Source organism: Catharus ustulatus, chromosome 24, assembly GCF_009819885.2.
Source record: "Catharus ustulatus isolate bCatUst1 chromosome 24, bCatUst1.pri.v2, whole genome shotgun sequence".
Classification (NCBI taxonomy): domain Eukaryota; kingdom Metazoa; phylum Chordata; class Aves; order Passeriformes; family Turdidae; genus Catharus; species Catharus ustulatus.
The window spans coordinates 2,485,454-2,502,560 of NC_046244.1; the positions used below are offsets into that span (position 1 = coordinate 2,485,454).

General features: G+C 50.7%; 2 protein-coding genes across 3 annotated transcripts; one reads left to right on the top strand and one right to left on the bottom strand.

Annotated features, from left to right (window-relative positions):
* The first annotated feature begins 1,605 nt into the window (after positions 1-1,605).
* LOC117006893 (claudin-16-like) lies at positions 1,606-5,504 on the top strand. The gene is made up of 6 exons (XM_033079628.1): positions 1,606-1,673; positions 2,523-2,719; positions 2,992-3,094; positions 4,017-4,181; positions 4,325-4,516; positions 5,075-5,504. The coding sequence occupies exons 2-6, from the start codon at positions 2,531-2,533 to the stop codon at positions 5,170-5,172; spliced, it is 747 nt and encodes a 248-aa protein (XP_032935519.1). The 5' UTR covers positions 1,606-1,673; positions 2,523-2,530; the 3' UTR covers positions 5,173-5,504.
* Positions 5,505-9,262: 3,758 nt separating this feature from the next.
* Positions 9,263-16,803, bottom strand: YBX1 (Y-box binding protein 1). 2 transcript variants are annotated; one of them, XM_033079461.2, is made up of 7 exons: positions 16,468-16,803; positions 16,067-16,130; positions 12,731-12,764; positions 10,579-10,668; positions 10,061-10,363; positions 9,631-9,710; positions 9,263-9,528 (listed from the first exon to the last, which is right to left on the bottom strand). In XM_033079461.2, exons 1-7 carry the CDS (start codon positions 16,622-16,624, stop codon positions 9,294-9,296), a joined length of 963 nt encoding a protein of 320 aa, XP_032935352.1. In that variant the 5' UTR covers positions 16,625-16,803; the 3' UTR covers positions 9,263-9,293. The 2 variants fall into 2 exon arrangements, with proteins under 2 accessions (XP_032935352.1, XP_032935350.1); XM_033079459.2 differs by having other exon boundaries at positions 9,263-9,540.
* Between the last annotated feature and the right edge of the window lie 304 nt (positions 16,804-17,107).

Here is a 17,107-nt window from a genome sequence, read left to right on the forward strand (position 1 = left end):
AATATGAATACACCTATTTTATAGGTGTTGCCAAGACCATGGAGGTACAGTTTTGTATCACTTGGAGTCACACTTGTATTTCACGTGTCACAGATGTCCAAGAAGCATAAATTCCTGACCTGCAAAGGTTGGAAAATGAAGGTTCACAAACCCTTCTGAACATTTTTGGCCCTAACTCACTGCTACATTCCAAAGCATTAGACCTGCCATGTGCCAGAATTCTGGGAAAATAGGATAACTCAGAGTCCCAGGAATCTCACACATCAGGCACCTGGGCATCTCTGCAGGCCTGAAGGATTTGCCAAGATTGATGTTTTGCCAAAATGCCCACAGCAAAATGCTGCAGAGGATTACCTAGAGGGAAAAAACACAACAAAAACCAAAGCCACCCTAAAAAACCCAAGTGCACCTGGACTGTGACCCACACAATGGAAACATGAGTGTTTTCCATGGCTCTGAGAGATGAGGGTGAGCAGAGCCATGAGGCACAGCTGAGCCCTGGGATGCTCAGAGGATGCTGGAACACAGATCCTGTGTAATGCCCAAGGAGGAGGGGATTAGAGAACACACCTGAAGCTTTTAGGGCAGCTGCAAGTGGCAGAGAGCTGAGTGCTGTTATCACAGGCCCTTGGGGGGTGGCCAGACAAGGTACCTGAGCCATTACCACTGCAGTGCTTTTCACTTGTTTTCTGCTTAATGGGGAAAAAAAGGTCTTAATTACCAGCCAAAGAGGTTCATTATCACCCTGGCATTCCAGCTCCTTTCTTTGGCCCCTTCCAGCTCTCTGAACTCTGGTACCACTCCTGAACCTTAGGCCACTTCAGTGTCTTAGGCCACTCATTCTTAGGCAGTAATTGAAAGGTCTAATTAAAAAACAGGGATTATTTGTCGAGGACACATAATCCCCCACCTGGGGAGAGTTCCCAGCAGGTTCCCACCGGTTTCCCCATGTGACATTTTTGGGGAGGCTCCATTCCCAGCCTATGGCTGCTCAAACTGCAGGGATGCCCATCATGTCTCAGAGCACAAAGCCTGGCTGACGGACCTTGGACAAACCTTAAATAGCTCAGTGCAAGCTCCAGCTGGTGCTGAGTATCCCTGACTCCAGGATCCAATCCCATCAGCACTACCAGACCTGCATCCCTATCCCAAATCATCAGCAGCAAAGAGATTCTGTCATCCCGACAAGGATGAGCCTGCAGTGAAGGTAATGCTCCCCATGAACCCCTTTATTATCAGCAAAGTTTAGAGCTGATTTTTCTCAGCATTAAGAATTTCTTTCTCTTCTTTTTTTTCTTGCTTATATAACTGAAATGACTGGACAGATTTTTTTTCAGAGACTTCAAAGAATCTGGGGTCTAGCAGAAACAAATAAGGTTCTGGGGAGTTAGCTCAGAAGGGAGCCTGAGGAATTTTTAAAAATTGTTATAAATTGGTGTAGGAGAGACTGCCCACTTGGAAAAGCTGATGGAAATGCTCAGAGATGATAGGAGAGTGATGCCTCCACTCCCAGTGACTTTCCAAGAGGGGAAAAGGGGGGAGATGGGGCACACTGGGTGTGGGGACCACAACCTTCCTTCCCACTCTGCCCCACAGGGAGCCTGTGCCATGCCAGGGTGGGCAGCCTGTGGCTGGAGGTACTAAAGCTGGTGATGATGAGCTATCATCTCATGGTAATTAACCCATTTGGCCCAAACTCATCTGGACACATTTGTATGAACCCCTGTCCAAAGGGCTGTTGCAGTGGTTGCAACTTCAGGCAGTAAAATATTTGTCATTTTGGGTTTCAAAACATGACAAAGTGGGATTCCCACCCTGGGTTTCCAGACACAACATCCCCTTCTTGTACCTTGGGCACAGCTCCCCTCTCTGCAGAGTCCCTTCACCTAGGAATGGAAAACATCCCTCTAGGATGGAAAACAAATGGTGCCATCCCTCCTGCTCTGTGGAAAGCCTTGGCAGCTCCTTAGGGCACCCACACCATGGCCCAGCCTGTTCCCCCTTGGAATGGGAGATTGGTCTTTGGGTTGTGCTTAAGATCAGGACACCTCCATGGGACACTTTCTTGTGCCCCAACCTGGATGTTCAACACCTCAGAGCTTTTCTTGGAGTCGAAAACAAACAAGAAAAGGCAGAGGGTGTACCCACCAAGTCCTATGGCAGGGATGGAGGTCTCTAGAGGTTCTCTGGAGATGTGATTAAGTCACAGGTTTTTGTAGCAGCAGCTCTTGATTCCCGAAGGGCAAGTACTGATGGTTGACAGCTTCTGTTTGGAAGAGAGGGAACCAATGTGGGAATGTCTCCACTACAAAATTACTGAGTTTAAAAGCTCTGTCTACATGCAAACCTGGTGGCCCAACCTTGGCTGAGGATATCAGAGCATTGTGACAGCAAGTGAGCACTGTGAGACAGGACCCAGATGACTCCTGGGGATCCAGAGGATGGTGGCACTTTGTCCTTGGGAGATTGGGTGTCTGGAAGTAGCCAGAGCAGAGTTGGTGATTATCTCTGTGCCCTTGCAGGTCACCCCATGAGTGCAGCCCTGCAGGTGACAGCGTTTGGGCTCGCTCTTCTCTCAACACTCTTCCTGCTCCTGGCCACGTGCACGGACTGCTGGATGGTCAATGCTGATGACAGCTTGGAGGTGAGCAGAGACATCACCTGCAAGGTGAGCAGAGTAGCCACCTTTAAGATGAGCACAGCAGCCATCATCCTCAAGGTGAGCAGTGAGAGCAAGGAGGGTGCCTTGCCATCCATGAGGTTGCACCATGTCTCCACAGGCTTGGAAAAGGGATGTGGTGGGACAAACCCACTGCTTTTTGAGTTGAAGCATTAGACAATTATAGAGATAGAGGGATGGAGCAGGAGAAAACAGAGCAGGTATGGGCAAGGAGTCACTGGGACTGTCCAGCTGTAGTGCTGCTCTGCTGGGCTGGGACATCCATGGGAAGCTGGGGAGTTTTTGCATGAGTGCCTTTCTGCTGCTTGCAGGTAAGTCACAAATGCCGGGGCCTTTGGAGAGAGTGTGTCACCAACATGCAGGATGGGGTCAGGACCTGTGACCAGTATGACTCCATTCTGGCTGACCACCCAGGTGAGATGACCTGGCCTGGAGCCATTTATTATGTTCACAGCTCAGTCTTCTTGAAAGGGAAGTGGGACAGTGATTTTCATTGCACCAAGCTGCCCTTTGTCAGTCAGCCACACCAGCCTAGAGCTGCTCTTGGTCTCTTGCCTGGTCTTGGCAGCAGCTTGGGGTTCAGTCAGACTTGCAATGGGATCAGCAGGCAGGCAAGAGGCTGTGAAGCTCTGCCACCTCACAACAAACATGTTCTGGCATGTTGAGCCATGGATTTGCAGGTCACCATGGTTCAGGCAGAGCAAGGAGCATTCCCACTGGCCAAGGACTCATACCCACAGCTCAGGGACAGTCACATCAGGGTAGGGACATTTCTTCTGACCTGCACAGGGCACATCAAGCCCTGCAGAGGGAACCCTTGTGTTGGGTTGTGACATGGAACAACACAGATTCAGGCAGCGGAGAAGGAAAGTAGTTGGCATGGACTAAGGGGGGCTGCCACCTTGCCCTGGGGAGAATGGAGCTTTGCAGGGCACAGTCCCATCACAGCTGGTGATGTGATCCGTGCCAGCTCTTGTTTTTCACTGGTATATTGACAATTGCTGTTCAAAACACCTGCTACACAACCAGTGTGGACAGCAGTGTCTTCTGCTCAAGGATGGCTTGAGCAAGTGAGCACATACCAGGTGCTGACGGGTATACCATGAGCTGTTTGGTTTCTTGAGCTGGTCTTAAGTCCTTATCAAGTTTCTGATGAGCTTGTTGAGCACCTTCCCTTGGCCCATGGCAGGGATGGAATTGGTGGGTTCCAGTGTGATGGCCACTGGTGAGCTGGGTGACTCTAAAAAGGACATGGGCAGAAATCTGGAGTGGATAGACCTGTTCCCCTGATTGCTCCTCATTCCTGTTTCTGGTTGTTTTCACCTTCCCTGCCCAGTGAAGATCGTGGTGACACGGACCCTGATGATCACAGCAGATCTCCTAGCTGGCCTGGCTTTGGCTACACTGGTCCTTGGGCTCGACTGCATCACATTCTTCAAGGAAGATCCTTGTGCCAAACTGAAGATGTGCTATGGAGCTGGAGTCGTGCTCGGCGCTGGCAGTGCGTGGGAGAGCTCAGAGCAGACAGACCTTGTGTCCCACAGGGAGCTGGGGAGTGTGCTGGGAGCCAGCAGCACCCCTCAGAGGGGCTTGGGGAGCAGGGGGGGTTGTGTGGTTCTTTTTAACAAGCCCCATTCCTCCTAGGCATCCTGGGGCTCACAGGCTCCGTGTGGTATGCGGTGGACGTCTACGTGGAGAGGGCCATGCTGGTGTCACACAATATATTCCTGGGAGTCCACTATGACTTTGGGTGGTCCTGCTGGCTGGGAATGGCTGGCTCCACTGGCTGCTTTGTGGCATCTGTACTGCTGACCTGCTGCCTCTATACCTGCACAGGTCAGTCTGTCTCATTCCACCCCATCCTGTCTCAAGTAGTTTTTTGCCCTGCAGGGATAAGGGGTGAAGGACCAGCTCAGGGGCACAGGGGATTCCTGCAGGCTCCAGCCTAAACAAGGGGGACCCCTTTGTGTCCAGCCTGTGTCCTTTGGGTGGGGAGGCTACACAAGGCAGAACAGGGCTGAGTCAGGGACCCCATAAACCCTGTAAGGGCATGAAGAGGGTGCAGGGGTCCATCACATCTGTGGGTCTCCAGGTCCTGGTGAAGGTGTGCTGATCTTCACTCAGAGCAGAGCTGTGCTGGAGCTGAATCCCTGTCAGCCAAAGCCTGAGCCAGTGGCTGCAGGGATGTGCTGGTTGAAAACTCCCTCCACCAGGGACATTGGGCAGGTGATGCCTCCCCAGGTGTCATCTCCATCCTTATGCCTGGTGCCATGGGAGAGAAGTTAACCCTGCTGGCTGTCCCAGTCCATTTCTCCTGCCTGTCCCCAGGCTGTGGCAGTCCCAAGTCACCCTGTAACTGCCAGCCATGACACAAGTCCAACTCTTTCCTGCCAGCCCCCAGCAGCCAACCCCAGAGGCATCCCCAGCCCCAGGGCCGAGCAGGCACCCGAACAGCCACCAGCAAGATGTATGCCATGGATTCCTGTGTGTGATGGCCAGCAGCACCTCCTGCACCCACTATGGGACATCTCCCTGCCACTCTGACCCCATTAAAGCACCAGCACCTGTACTGGGACATTTCTTCAACTGCTTCCAGGTTCTGACACAGCCAACTGGCTGCTGGAAGTGAGGGTACTGCAGCAGTCAGCCAGGGAAGGGTTTTTTCCCCACTTCCAGTCAGGTTTCGTGAAAATAAATGCCAGAATGTGTTGATTTAAGAAAAGATGTCCCTGTTCCCTGGGAAAGCTGTCAGGGCACTGAGGACAGAGTTGCTCAGCCCATGCTTTCAGGGAATTCAGTGGGAAGTCCTTTCTGCACAGAGCAGCACTGACTCCATGTGGCTGGTAGCCTTGGTTCCTCCCACACCAGCCCCACTGGAAACAAAGGGGAGTAACAAGGTTTGTGCTCAAGAACTGGGTAAAACCAAGAGTGTGGAACACTTATCAGTGTTTTCATGGGGGATCATAAAGGAACACCAAAGCCATGCACACCAGACACAAGGAGGCAAGTCAGTCTGAAACCTGATGAGATGCTCTACCAGCAGAGTGGCATTTTTAAGTTCACAAAAAAAGTGAATTCTGTTTTCCAAGTGAATTATCTTTCCAAGTGAATTTATCTTTCTCAGGTAAACTATTATGACAACGAACCAGAACCTGAAATCACCACCAACTCAATCCCCACCACCCTCATTTACTGAGTGCTGGTTTTGGTTTTGTTCCCTTCTCACCCCAAGCTAAGCACACAGACACCATCACAGCACAGGGAAACCAAGCAGAAGCTCCCCAGCACTGTCACCCTGAGAGGCAGAAGGTCGAGCTCCAGGCCCAAGCAGATGGTGCTGCAGGGGCACAGCCAGTGGCCAGAACAGATAGGTGTGAAGACTGCAGTCCCACTCCTGCAGCCCAGCCAGGCTGCTCAGCACCTGCATGCAGAACCTAGAGAAGCTGGAAGGGTCCTCCTGAGCCATCTGCCCCCTCACATGAAGCCAAGAGGCAGCAGAGCTGTTTATTGCAAGTTCTCACACTTCTGCCAGCCAGCATGTCCAGGGCAAATCTGTCCCTGTCATCAGCAACACCCCGGGGACCTGGGGAAGGAGAAAATGCAAACACTGAGTGACAGAAAGGAGCAGAGATGAGATTTTGCTGTCAAACAGCAGTGTCTGGAGGGCAGGATGCTCACAGATGGCACAGCCAGGGAATGGGCAGGTGGGAGCATTAGAAGGTGCTTGGAGAGAGCAAAGCCTGGAGCACTGGGACTGTTGAGACACCTGGGGTGACTGGGCCACTGGAGGCCACAGGAAAATGAAGAGCAGAGCTCACTGTATGTGCAAAGGTCCCAGAAGCTGCCATTGCACAGCCACCCTGTCCTGCAGGGGCTCTGAGGGTGTTGTCAGAGCCTGGCACAGCTGGGCACAGACCAAGTGAGCCCCTGAGGGAGCAGCCCCCACTCAGCAGTTCTTACCCTGGCACTGGGGTGCAGCCAAAGCCAGTTCTGGCATGAGGCACAGCTGCCTCCATGCCTCTGCAGCCCTGGGGAGCAGCTGGCTCTGCAGAGCACTCATGAGCAGTTGTGCTACAGCACAGCCCCAGTGACAAGCTTGGGATTTTATTGGAATCTGGAACCTGGCATTCCCCAGAGCAGCTGAGGCTGCCCCATCCCTGGAAGTGTCCAAGGGCAGCTTGGGCAGGGCTTGGAGCAGCCTGGGGCAGTGGAAGGTGTCCCTGCCCCACTGACAGGGTAAGGGATGAGGTGAGTTTTAAAGCTCCTCATTCCTCCAACCCAAACCAATGTGGGATTCTACCATTTTTGGGGAGGTTCCCCCCCATTTTTTTTTTAAGCACCCTCACACCACCTCAGTTCTGCTGTATTCCAGCAAGGACACAGCCAAGCTGTTCCAGCAAACAGCTCCTGGAAACACTGGGCTAGCACCAAGCCCTCCCATCCTTCTCCAATGGGACTCAATTCCATCTTCACTGCTTTTTTTACTTCCATTTTTCTGCTTTACCCCACCACCCTGTATGCCCAAAGAGTAAAGCAGACATTTTTCTTCCCAAACTTTCTATGAATACTTAAAACCCTTTCATACAAAAGTGGGTTGAAAACACTTAAGTACACATCATAACTCTTTAAGACCTTTATTAACAGATGCTTGCAGTTTGACTTGAAAAAATCAGGCGTATATTTCATACAAATTAAAAATGAGGTTCTTAAAAATCTCAACGTGACCAGATATGAAACAATTTACAAACTTTGAAAGGTATATTGAGAAAAAACAGGCTTTTAAAAAACGTGTTTATCATTTCCAAAAAGAGAATTCTTTAGGTAAAAATAATAAAAACCCCATGCTGCATAGATAATGCAGATAGTTCTAGTAATCTGGTCAACAGCAAAAAGCAAGCACTTAAGGTCTTCAGTTCCAATTCTTTTGTTCATTTCTTATTGCTGGAATTTCATTTTCTTCTTCATTTCTTAAAGTCTTTTCTTTGATGACTAAACTGAAAAAGAGAGAAAAAAAAAAAGGCTGATCAGACAGGTGACAAAGGGTTATAGGAGTGCTTTGCCTACCAAGACTCACCTGCAACACAAAATTTCACCTTAAGCTGCCTGCCCAAGCTCACAAGCCAACTGTCACCAGCTACTGCTCCTTGTCAGCCCCACCCCTGCCCCCTGCAGCCACAGCACCAAAGCCAAGGGCTCCAAAGAGAGCAATCTGTCACCTTAAACCCAAAGGGATCTCTGCTCATGGGCAGGGCTGCTTACACCAGGCTCTGCTGACATTCAGCCACTGCTCTGAGCACAGAAATGAAACCCAATATCCCCCAGTGCTACCAGGCAGCAAAAGGAACCAAGGTGCCATTGTGGCATCCTTTTGAAGCCCATGTTCTAAGAATTCATCCAGGTGTTGACCACCAAGATGAACACCAGGATACAACAAATGTTCACCAGAAGTGCACAGAGATCACTGCAACACAGCCTGGGCAGTGACAATGATCCATCTGCATGCAAAGCAAGCTCCCAAACTCCACAGCTGGGAAGGGCTGCAGCTGCTGCCAATGCTGAGCCTTGTCCCAGCCCAGTCCCTGTCCATCCCATCACTGAGCACTGTCTGCTCCCACTACAGCCTAAATGCCTCTTCCACTCTCCTGCCCTCCCGGGAATCAGCAAGTAACAAAAGGAATGGGATACACACACGGGTGACAAGAAATGCAGAACAAGCAGAGTCCTGGCAAGGAAAATATTCCCAGATTAGCAGAACTGCCCCTCAGGAGTCAGCACCAAAGAAGCCCCAAGTGCAGACAGGTTCCCATGTAACTAATCCAGCCTTTGGCCCCTGCGCTGCACACAACCCTCCTGAGTCCACACCTCAGCACTGCAACACAGCTCCCACATTCTCTGACACAAGCACCATTTTCTATAGGTTTTGATTGGATAAAAAACTGCTCCTGAGACACTAATGGCTAATTCTGCATCATCTTTGTAGAAATGGATGCTGAGGTCTCAGTGCCATCCCCTCCCTCTGTAGGGACTCAGCTCAGGCACTGACGGAGCTAGGTAAATCCCAGCTCAGGCACTGTGATGGAGCTAGGTAAATCCCAGCTCAGGCACTGATGGAGCTAGGTAAATCCCAGCTCAGGCACTGATGGAGCTAGGTAAATCCCAGCTCAGGCACTGATGGAGCTAGGTAAATCCCAGCTCAGGCACTGATGGAGCTGGGTAAATCCCAGCTCAGGCACTGATGGAGCTAGGTAAATCCCAGCTCAGGCACTGTGATGGAGCTAGGTAAATCCCAGCACTTGCCTCACCAGACTACTTTCAAGTCTTCACACTTGCACTGCTTCAATTTCTGGGTGAGCAGAGACTGCTGTACACCTGAACTACCCAGACAGCCAAGATTTAAACTGTAGCAGCATTCCATCAATGACAATTCAAGCTTGTAACTAAGTCCTCCCAACAAAGCCTCGCAGTGAGATCTGCACTCACACATCAGTTACAGCACACAAGAAGAGCCCAAACCTCGCAAAGCACAAATAAAAAGCAACAAAAGAAAGTGAGCAAAGGCACCCCCAGGCCCCGGTCACGCACCCGGATGATGGTAGAGATGTTAAGCCGGTATTTACTCAGCCCCGCCCTGCTCAGCCTCGGGAGCGGACGTGTTCTCAGCTGGTGGTTCGGCTGTCTTCGTCTCTTTGCCATCTTGTGGTTTAGGGTTCTCTGGGCGTCTGCGTCGGTAGTTGAAATTACGGCGGTACCGACGTTGAGGTGGCTGCTGACTTTGGGTTTCATCCCCTTGGTTCTCTTTATCTTCTTCATTTCCATCCTCTCTGGGCTGTCTTTGACGAGGAGGACCCCTGAAAGTCAAGCTAGGCTTTAACCATGCAGCATCTGAGCATCGCCACGTCCCGGCCCTGCTGCTCAACAAGGCCCAAGCCAGCAGCTCAGCTGCAGCCTACCTGCGAAATCTTGGTCTGTAACCCCGGTACATGTTTTGCCTGACTGGTCTGCCGTCTCCTGCACCCTGGTTGTCAGCACCCTGCAAGACATCAGGCCACAGACCCCCTGAGCCCCAGCCAGGAATGTGCTAACTCCACAGGAAGGAGCTGCAAGGTTGTCAGTTCAGTCAGGGTGGACAGCAGTTGTAGGGAACAGGCGTGCACAGGACGGAGAATCCTCCAGTTAATCACACAAACTGAAACACTCTGCTTTCTAGAAGCTGTAACATAAAGACCTTCACCTAATTTCATTTCACATCACTACCAAACCTTACCAAAACCATCTGGAGTACCTCCAAAAAGCGTCAAAAAAGGCACATCCCATCACCCTGCTCCAAAGCAACCAAGCCAGGTTAGCATCACACGTCAGGCAAATGTTACCAAATGTTACCTCCACTATCTCTCCCTGTACGGGAGGGTTGGTATATTGTGGACGACGCCCGTAGGGCCTACGCATATAGTAAGGTGGGTACCGCCGCCTGCGATAGGGACGGCGCTGCTGGGCTTGGCCTTCTGGGATGTTCTCTGCTCCTTCGTTCTTTTCCCCACTCTCACTGTTCTGATAGTTTTGCTGGTAGTTGCGTGGAGGACCCCTACGACGTGGATATCGTCTGTAATGGTTACGATCTGCTGCGTATTTACTGCCCTGCACTGGAACTCCACCAGGTCCTGTGACATTGGCTGCCTCCGCGCCCTAAAGAGTGGAAACAGCGTTAGGGAAACGGTCACCACCCCACAGCTGCAGCACAAATTCTGCTACTGAGCAATGATTTACAGGCACATTGTGAAGAAATGAAAAACCATTCACCTCCTTGGATGTCATGAGGCACCAACTCAAACCACAGGCACCACAGCAAAGCCTGCAATCTGAGTTTTCCATGTGCTCTGACACCCAAAAGATGTGTTTACCTTTTCTCCCTCAACCACATCAAACTCCACGGTCTCTCCATCTCCTACGCTGCGGAGGTACTTCCTGGGGTTATTCTTCTTTATGGCAGTCTAACAACACAACAGTGCAGGCACAGCATAAGAATACAAAGGAAGAATTTATATTTCTTTTTTAAGATTAGTAAATACTCAATTTCTTGATCTTAGGAGAAAAATCTCTACTCCTGAAAAAGCAAGTGAATCATTGGGAGAATCCAGGAAGTCATAAAATGTACCTGTATTACAGTCTGGATTATTTGAAATGTGCAACAGCTTTGCCATTAACTGGAATCACCTGTTGACATGATGTCTGCTGGCTAAAAAGGCAGCTTGGAAACAAAGAGAACTCCTACACCACACACTAGCTAAAGGATTCCTAATTAGAGTTTAAGTTTCAACATCACCATGAGTTATACATTCCTCTGAAGCCTATACACCAGTATATCAGCCTTTCTAATCTTTCAAATCATCCTTTTGGATTTCCAGCCATTATTTCCCACACAGCACAGGACACAACAGCTTCTGTGTTCTCTATTCTGTAAACACAAAAATGGCCAGGTGTCAAGACATCTCCTCCTCCAAGGCTCCCAACACCATAGTTTGTACCACAGGACTAACCAATTAATCCTAAATCTACTCCAGCTGTGTCCTGCACAACAAGGATTGGCCTTTTCCAAGTGTCAGCACCAGACAATCCTCTGTATCAATGGCCACCTGTCAAACAACATTACTACAACAGAGTCAGTTTTCAGTGCTCTGCAGTGCTGGATGACATCTTCAACAGACAAGTTAATACTCAATACACACCCTGCTCAGCCATGCTCTGCTTATCAAACACTTTAACTGACGGGGAACAAAAGTGTAACTTTAACATAAATATCTGCCACACAATTTAATTAGATTTTTTGCCCCTAAACTGAACTAAATCTATGGAAAAACATGCCCAGAAGTCTCAGTAACTTTTAAGGAAAGCCCCATTGTAACAGCAGCCAGTCCAACAGCTTATTGTGACACCTGAGCTATGTAACAGGGATGGAGAAAAGCATACACAGCTGTAACTTCTCAAACAACCTGGTTTCTTTCAGATTAGAGCACTGTAACTGTCTTACTGTAAAAAATATTACATTAAAACAAATCATGACCAAACTGTTATTTCAGAAACACAGACAGTAGCTCCATGACAAGTCCTGTAACACAACCAGTAAGTCAAGGTCACTCACAGGTGACTCCACTTGCCAATGGGGTGTGAAAGCTTCCCCTCAGGGTATGTGTAACCTCTCACAAAGCAGTGCCTCCAAAAGCTGGTGATTCAGACAAAGAACAAGCAAGAAGCCAGAGATGATAAACACAAAACACTTCCCAGGCATTGCTTTTCCCTTCCTTTGTGTTAACACCAGCAGCACATCCCTAACCTGAGACTAAAGAATGACCCATGGACTCCTAAATGCCAGAAGTAAACCATGCTCCACATGAATTCTTTGTAGGCTGCTTACTAACGAGATACTGAGCCCAAAAGGGCAAAAAGCAAACTGCTGACCACAGACAGCCTTGCAATTCAGACAAGGAACTAAAGCAAGGCAAACCTGCTCCATGAAGTAAGACACAGGTGTGGTGTGCAGTCTTGGTCTATTTTCCAGAGGCTTACCTGTTTGCCATACATTGTATCTCAGGATATGTATCTGTTAAATTGAAAAGCTCCTACTAAAATGTTTGTGGACTTTCACTGAAAGCCTGGAGCAATAAAATCTAGAATTTTGCCTAGGAAAAAAAGAGCTTCATTGGCACTTCATCCCTCAGTTTAATTAATTTTTCTCTCTCCTGCAAGCTTTTCATTTCACTTTATTTCAGATGCTTACTTAACCACTGTATGAATCCACAAGGTGACTGGATCCAAGCAGTTATTCCCAAGCCCATGCTGGCAACCAGTGCAACTCTCATCACTGTGCACCATCAGCCCACTCAGCCAATGTGCAAAACCCTAAAATGCAAGCAGGTTCCACCTGCAATGCAACCAAGAATCAGTTGTTTGTGTTCAAGTAACAGTGAAAATGCAAGGCTCTTCCACAACTTCAATCCTATTTAAATGGGCCAGGCACAGTCAATTGGGAATGTTTCAGTTTCAAGGAAATCTTACCTGATGGACAAAAACATCTTCCTTGGTGTCATTCCTGCAAGACAACAGGAAATTGAAATGCATTAATAAAATGCACAGTAAATTAAAAATGCAGTTGTTTGGTACAGAGCTAAAATGCAGAGCTATCATAACAGGCTTTGAGCATGACTCCTCAACCTGCTCTCAACTAGTTCCTATCAGTTTACTCTGTGTAGGAAGATCAGCAGGCAGCTCACACAAAGTGCAAAGCACATGCTGGAGGTTCAGTAAGGCACTCACTGCTGCACACCCCTCTATCCTTCATACCCCATCAATGGGGATGTTTGAACACCTGACAGGGACCCCTCACTCCTTCCTGCAGTGTTCTGTGGGAGCCTGGCTGCTGCAGCTTTGGGAAGCAGCTCTGCCCTTGCTAATGGAGCTCTCATCCCCTGAGCCTCAATGCTTCACTCACCTGAGGAACAGCAACACCAGCTGCCCATGAGGGCAGCACACTCAATCAAGCCTTGCTCTCCCCTCTCAAGAAACAGAAACAGCTCAGGTCTGTATCTGTAAGGAGCCAGCAGCACCCAGCCCCCAGCAGGACCCTGGCAGAGCTTCCACAGCTGCCATGAGCCCCAACAACCACAGCTCAGTGCCAGCTCCAGTCAGAAGTTTCTATTCTGCTCCGAAGAGGTACAACAGAGATACCCTTGCACTGCTTAGAGCTGCACAAGCCTCTTCTTCCTCACTCCTGAAGCATGGACATCCAGCTCCCATCACACCAAGCCACCCTCACTGCAGTGCTAAGTTTCATTATTGCATGGAAAAGTTTGAATCGACACCAAAGTGGCTTTTATCTCCCAGAATGACTGGTTAAAGACATAAGTAAGCTTGTGTGAAAACTGGAGTGCTCATAGCTAGTGGTAACAGAATACTTGGGCTGGTTTTTAATAAGATAAAGCCAAGTGCTCCTCACCTCTGGCTTTTAAAAGTGAGAATTGACAACTAAACTTCTTCCAGAAACTCCATCCAAGCTACAGCTATTCTGTCAGACATCAGCAGTAAAAACAAGCCCCCTTGTTTCCTCTTGAAATTGATGCCCACAGACCTCAAAGGTTACTGGGTAAAGGCAGCCAAAAGGCAGCAGAGCAGAGACATTCTGATCTCATCTCCAAAGCCCCAGGATGCAGCACCCACAAAGCCCCTGCAAACCCAAAGCTGAAAGACTCTTTTCAAAACACAATGTCCACAACGTTGAAAACCTTCTCAAAAGAATATTAACATGTTTCTAGTAAAATTGCTGAGCACCTTCCTTCATACTCAGCTGAAAAACAGCAGTAGGAAGTGCTACTTCCACAAGTGTGGACACCTTGTACTATTGCCCAAGTTGAATTCTGAACAACCAGACCAGATACTTGTTTCTAAAATCCTTTTGCAAAACGGTTTCCATTCAAGAGGACATCAGAGTTTTGGCTCGACAACTGACTGGGTCACAGAGAGCTCAGTGAGTCAAGTGAAAAACACACCAGGCCATTTTACAGCCTCACACAGCAGCCACACCACTCCCAGTGCTGTTTTCCAGCAAACACATCTGGAAGCAGCAAGCATGCAGTCATGTGGACAGGACCATCACTTTTTCAAATAAAATTTGGAAGGGTGCAAGAGAAACACCCATTCTGAAGGCTGAACAAATCACTGAGCTGATCTGTGTACTGCAGCACTCTTTCATTCACATCTTTTATCCACTAGAATATGTCAGAAAAAGGGAACAGACAAGCAGACAGACTAAGAAGATGCCAAGTGCAGCAGGGCACCAAATACCACACCAAACAGGGCAGCTCCAGTCAGGGCACAGACCAAGCCAGCAGCTTTTGCACATCTACTTGTTATTTTGGCAAACATGACAAAAAAACCATCAAAGACCCAGAATTCAGACTCCTTCCTACTCTGGAACATAATCACACTTCTAACACTAAAAACACACAGAGAATACCTGAAGTGAGCATGCACCTACATCAAAGCTCATCTCAGTTCCAAAGTCTCATTTTATCTGCAAGCACACCTGGCTAAAGCAGAGCCATGCAAGGGCAGGAGCTCGTGCACAGCTTCCCTGCAGCCAGGCAAAGATTCCAGAGCTGAGGAAATGTCCTCCCCTTCAGTTAGCAGCCTCTAATCTCTTGATAATACGAGATCATGCTGCGTTTCTCATTACAAATGGCAACCTCAGGGATTAAACAGCTGCCAAAGTAATGACTGGGGAAGCTACTCGGATGTCTCAACTAGCTGCTGATGCTTCCTTGCTTGACTGACATCACAGAACATTTTCACTACTGAGGGAACAGGAAAAGCCTTCCCTCGAGGTGGGGTTTGTGGCTGGGACTTGGGAGGCGTTTCCAAGGCCGGAGACACGACAGCTCCCGGCACTGGTGACTGCACAGCGCTGGGAGCTGCAGCATGGCCTGAACAATGCAAACTGGGCAGACTGGGAGGCAAGTTTGTAAAGCTACAGACACAAAACCAATTCAGGAGCTTGACAGGCAATTCACACTACTTCATAAAGTAACAGGTAGTTCAAAAAGGCAATGTTTAAACCAAATATAAACAAAAAGGTCAAATAATAACACTACACTTGCTAGCTTAAAGGGGGATTCCCTGGTTTTCAGCCACATTCTGAGACTGGGGAGTTTAAGTACCATCAATAAAGGAAAACAGCAACACTCCGGGGAGGCCTCCCCAACCAAGGGACCATGAATTGCCCATTTTTTAAAAACATCTTTGCAGAGCACTTGCTCTCCCTGACAGGCCTACTTTAGGTATTTACACAACTCCCAAAGCGCTCAAATTATTCTTTCACAACAACCATCATAAAAAGAACCTTCTAGGCACTTGTTTCATGAGACCCATCCATACTTCAGTGTGGCATTACACCGTGTGGGCTGAGCTCCTTTTGCTGTCCCCACATTTTAAGTGTTTTAACTACCAAGTGCTCAAAGCCATTTCTGCTTGCATTGACCCAACTTCACGCAGGAGTTTAAACAAATACTGTGTGTGCTGACAGCCAGTATACTTCTATACCCTTAAGAAGGGGGAAAAAAACCCCAAAACACCATGAAAGGAATATAAAACACATCGCCGTGGGAACAGACTCGCTTCGAGAGCGCGGGTGTTACTCAGATTAAAGGACTCAAAAGCCAACCAGGCAAGCCCCGAGCGGGTCAGAAACCCCGGGGTGGAGAAGGGAGCATCTCAGCAGCTCCTTCTGCCGAGTAGGGCGTGAGGCGGCCGAGGCCCCGCCGCCCCCCGCCCCTCCTGTCACCCGCGCCGCGCCCCCTCCCCGCACTCCCGAGGCAGGCCCCGCCGCGGCCGGGCGCTCACCTGTTGATGAAGCCGTAACCGTTCCTCACGTTGAACCATTTCACTGTTCCCAAAACCTTCGTTGCTGCGGGAGAGGGGCACAGGGGAAGGAGGGGAGGGAGCGGCGCGTCAGGGGCACGTGGCGGGGCGCGCGCACAAAGGCCCCGCGTGGCGGACATCTTGCGCCGCCCCGCCCCCACCCGGCACGCGGGGCCGGCGGCGCGCGGGGAGGGGGGCGAGTAACGGCCGGGGCGCGCGCCAGCGGGGACACGCGCCGGGGGCGGGCAGGGGGCGCGCGCCGCCCCTGGGATGGGGGGGGGGGAAAGGGAGCGCGCGCCACCCTCAGCCATGGCGGGGGAGGGGCAGAGGATCGGGGCTTCCCACCCACCCCGAGACCCCAGGGAACCCCAGGCTGCCCTCACCGATGACCTTCTTGTCCCCGCCAGCGGGAGGCGCCGCCGAGGCCAGGCCGCTGCCCCCGTTCCCGGTCCCGCCGTTTGGCTTGGAGTCGGCGGGGGCGGCGGGGGCCGCCGCGGGGACGGGGGCGGCGGGCGGCTGGGTCTCGGCCTCGCTGCTCATGGCGGCGGCTGTTCGGTGCGGACGGTGGTGGTGACTGCTGTTTGCGCCGCCTCCCGCGGTTTGATGGTGACTGAGGCCGGCCGTGGGGGGGGGGGCTGCTCCCTGCTCCGGGCTCGCTGAGCTCCGCTCTCCGCTCCCGATACCGATCGAACTGGCCACAATGGCGGCGCGCACCGGCTAGCCACCCCGCGCGCCCCGCCCGCGCGCGCCGCAATTCGCCACCCGGCCCGCCCGTTAAACGGAGAGAGCTCCCATTGGCCTTTCCCCGAGCCGACTCCGCCCCCTGCCGAAAGCCCATTGGCTGTCTGACCTGCCTTTCCTGCAGAGCGCGCTCCCATTGGCCGCTCCGCCCGTGGCTGCCAAGCTCGCTTTTCTCACCGGCCGGCCCGGAGTCCCCGCCCCGCCCCTGATTGGCCGTTCCGCCGCCGCTCCCGCCCCCAACGGGCACGATCGGGGAAGTGCGCGCGGCCATGTGGCGGCGGG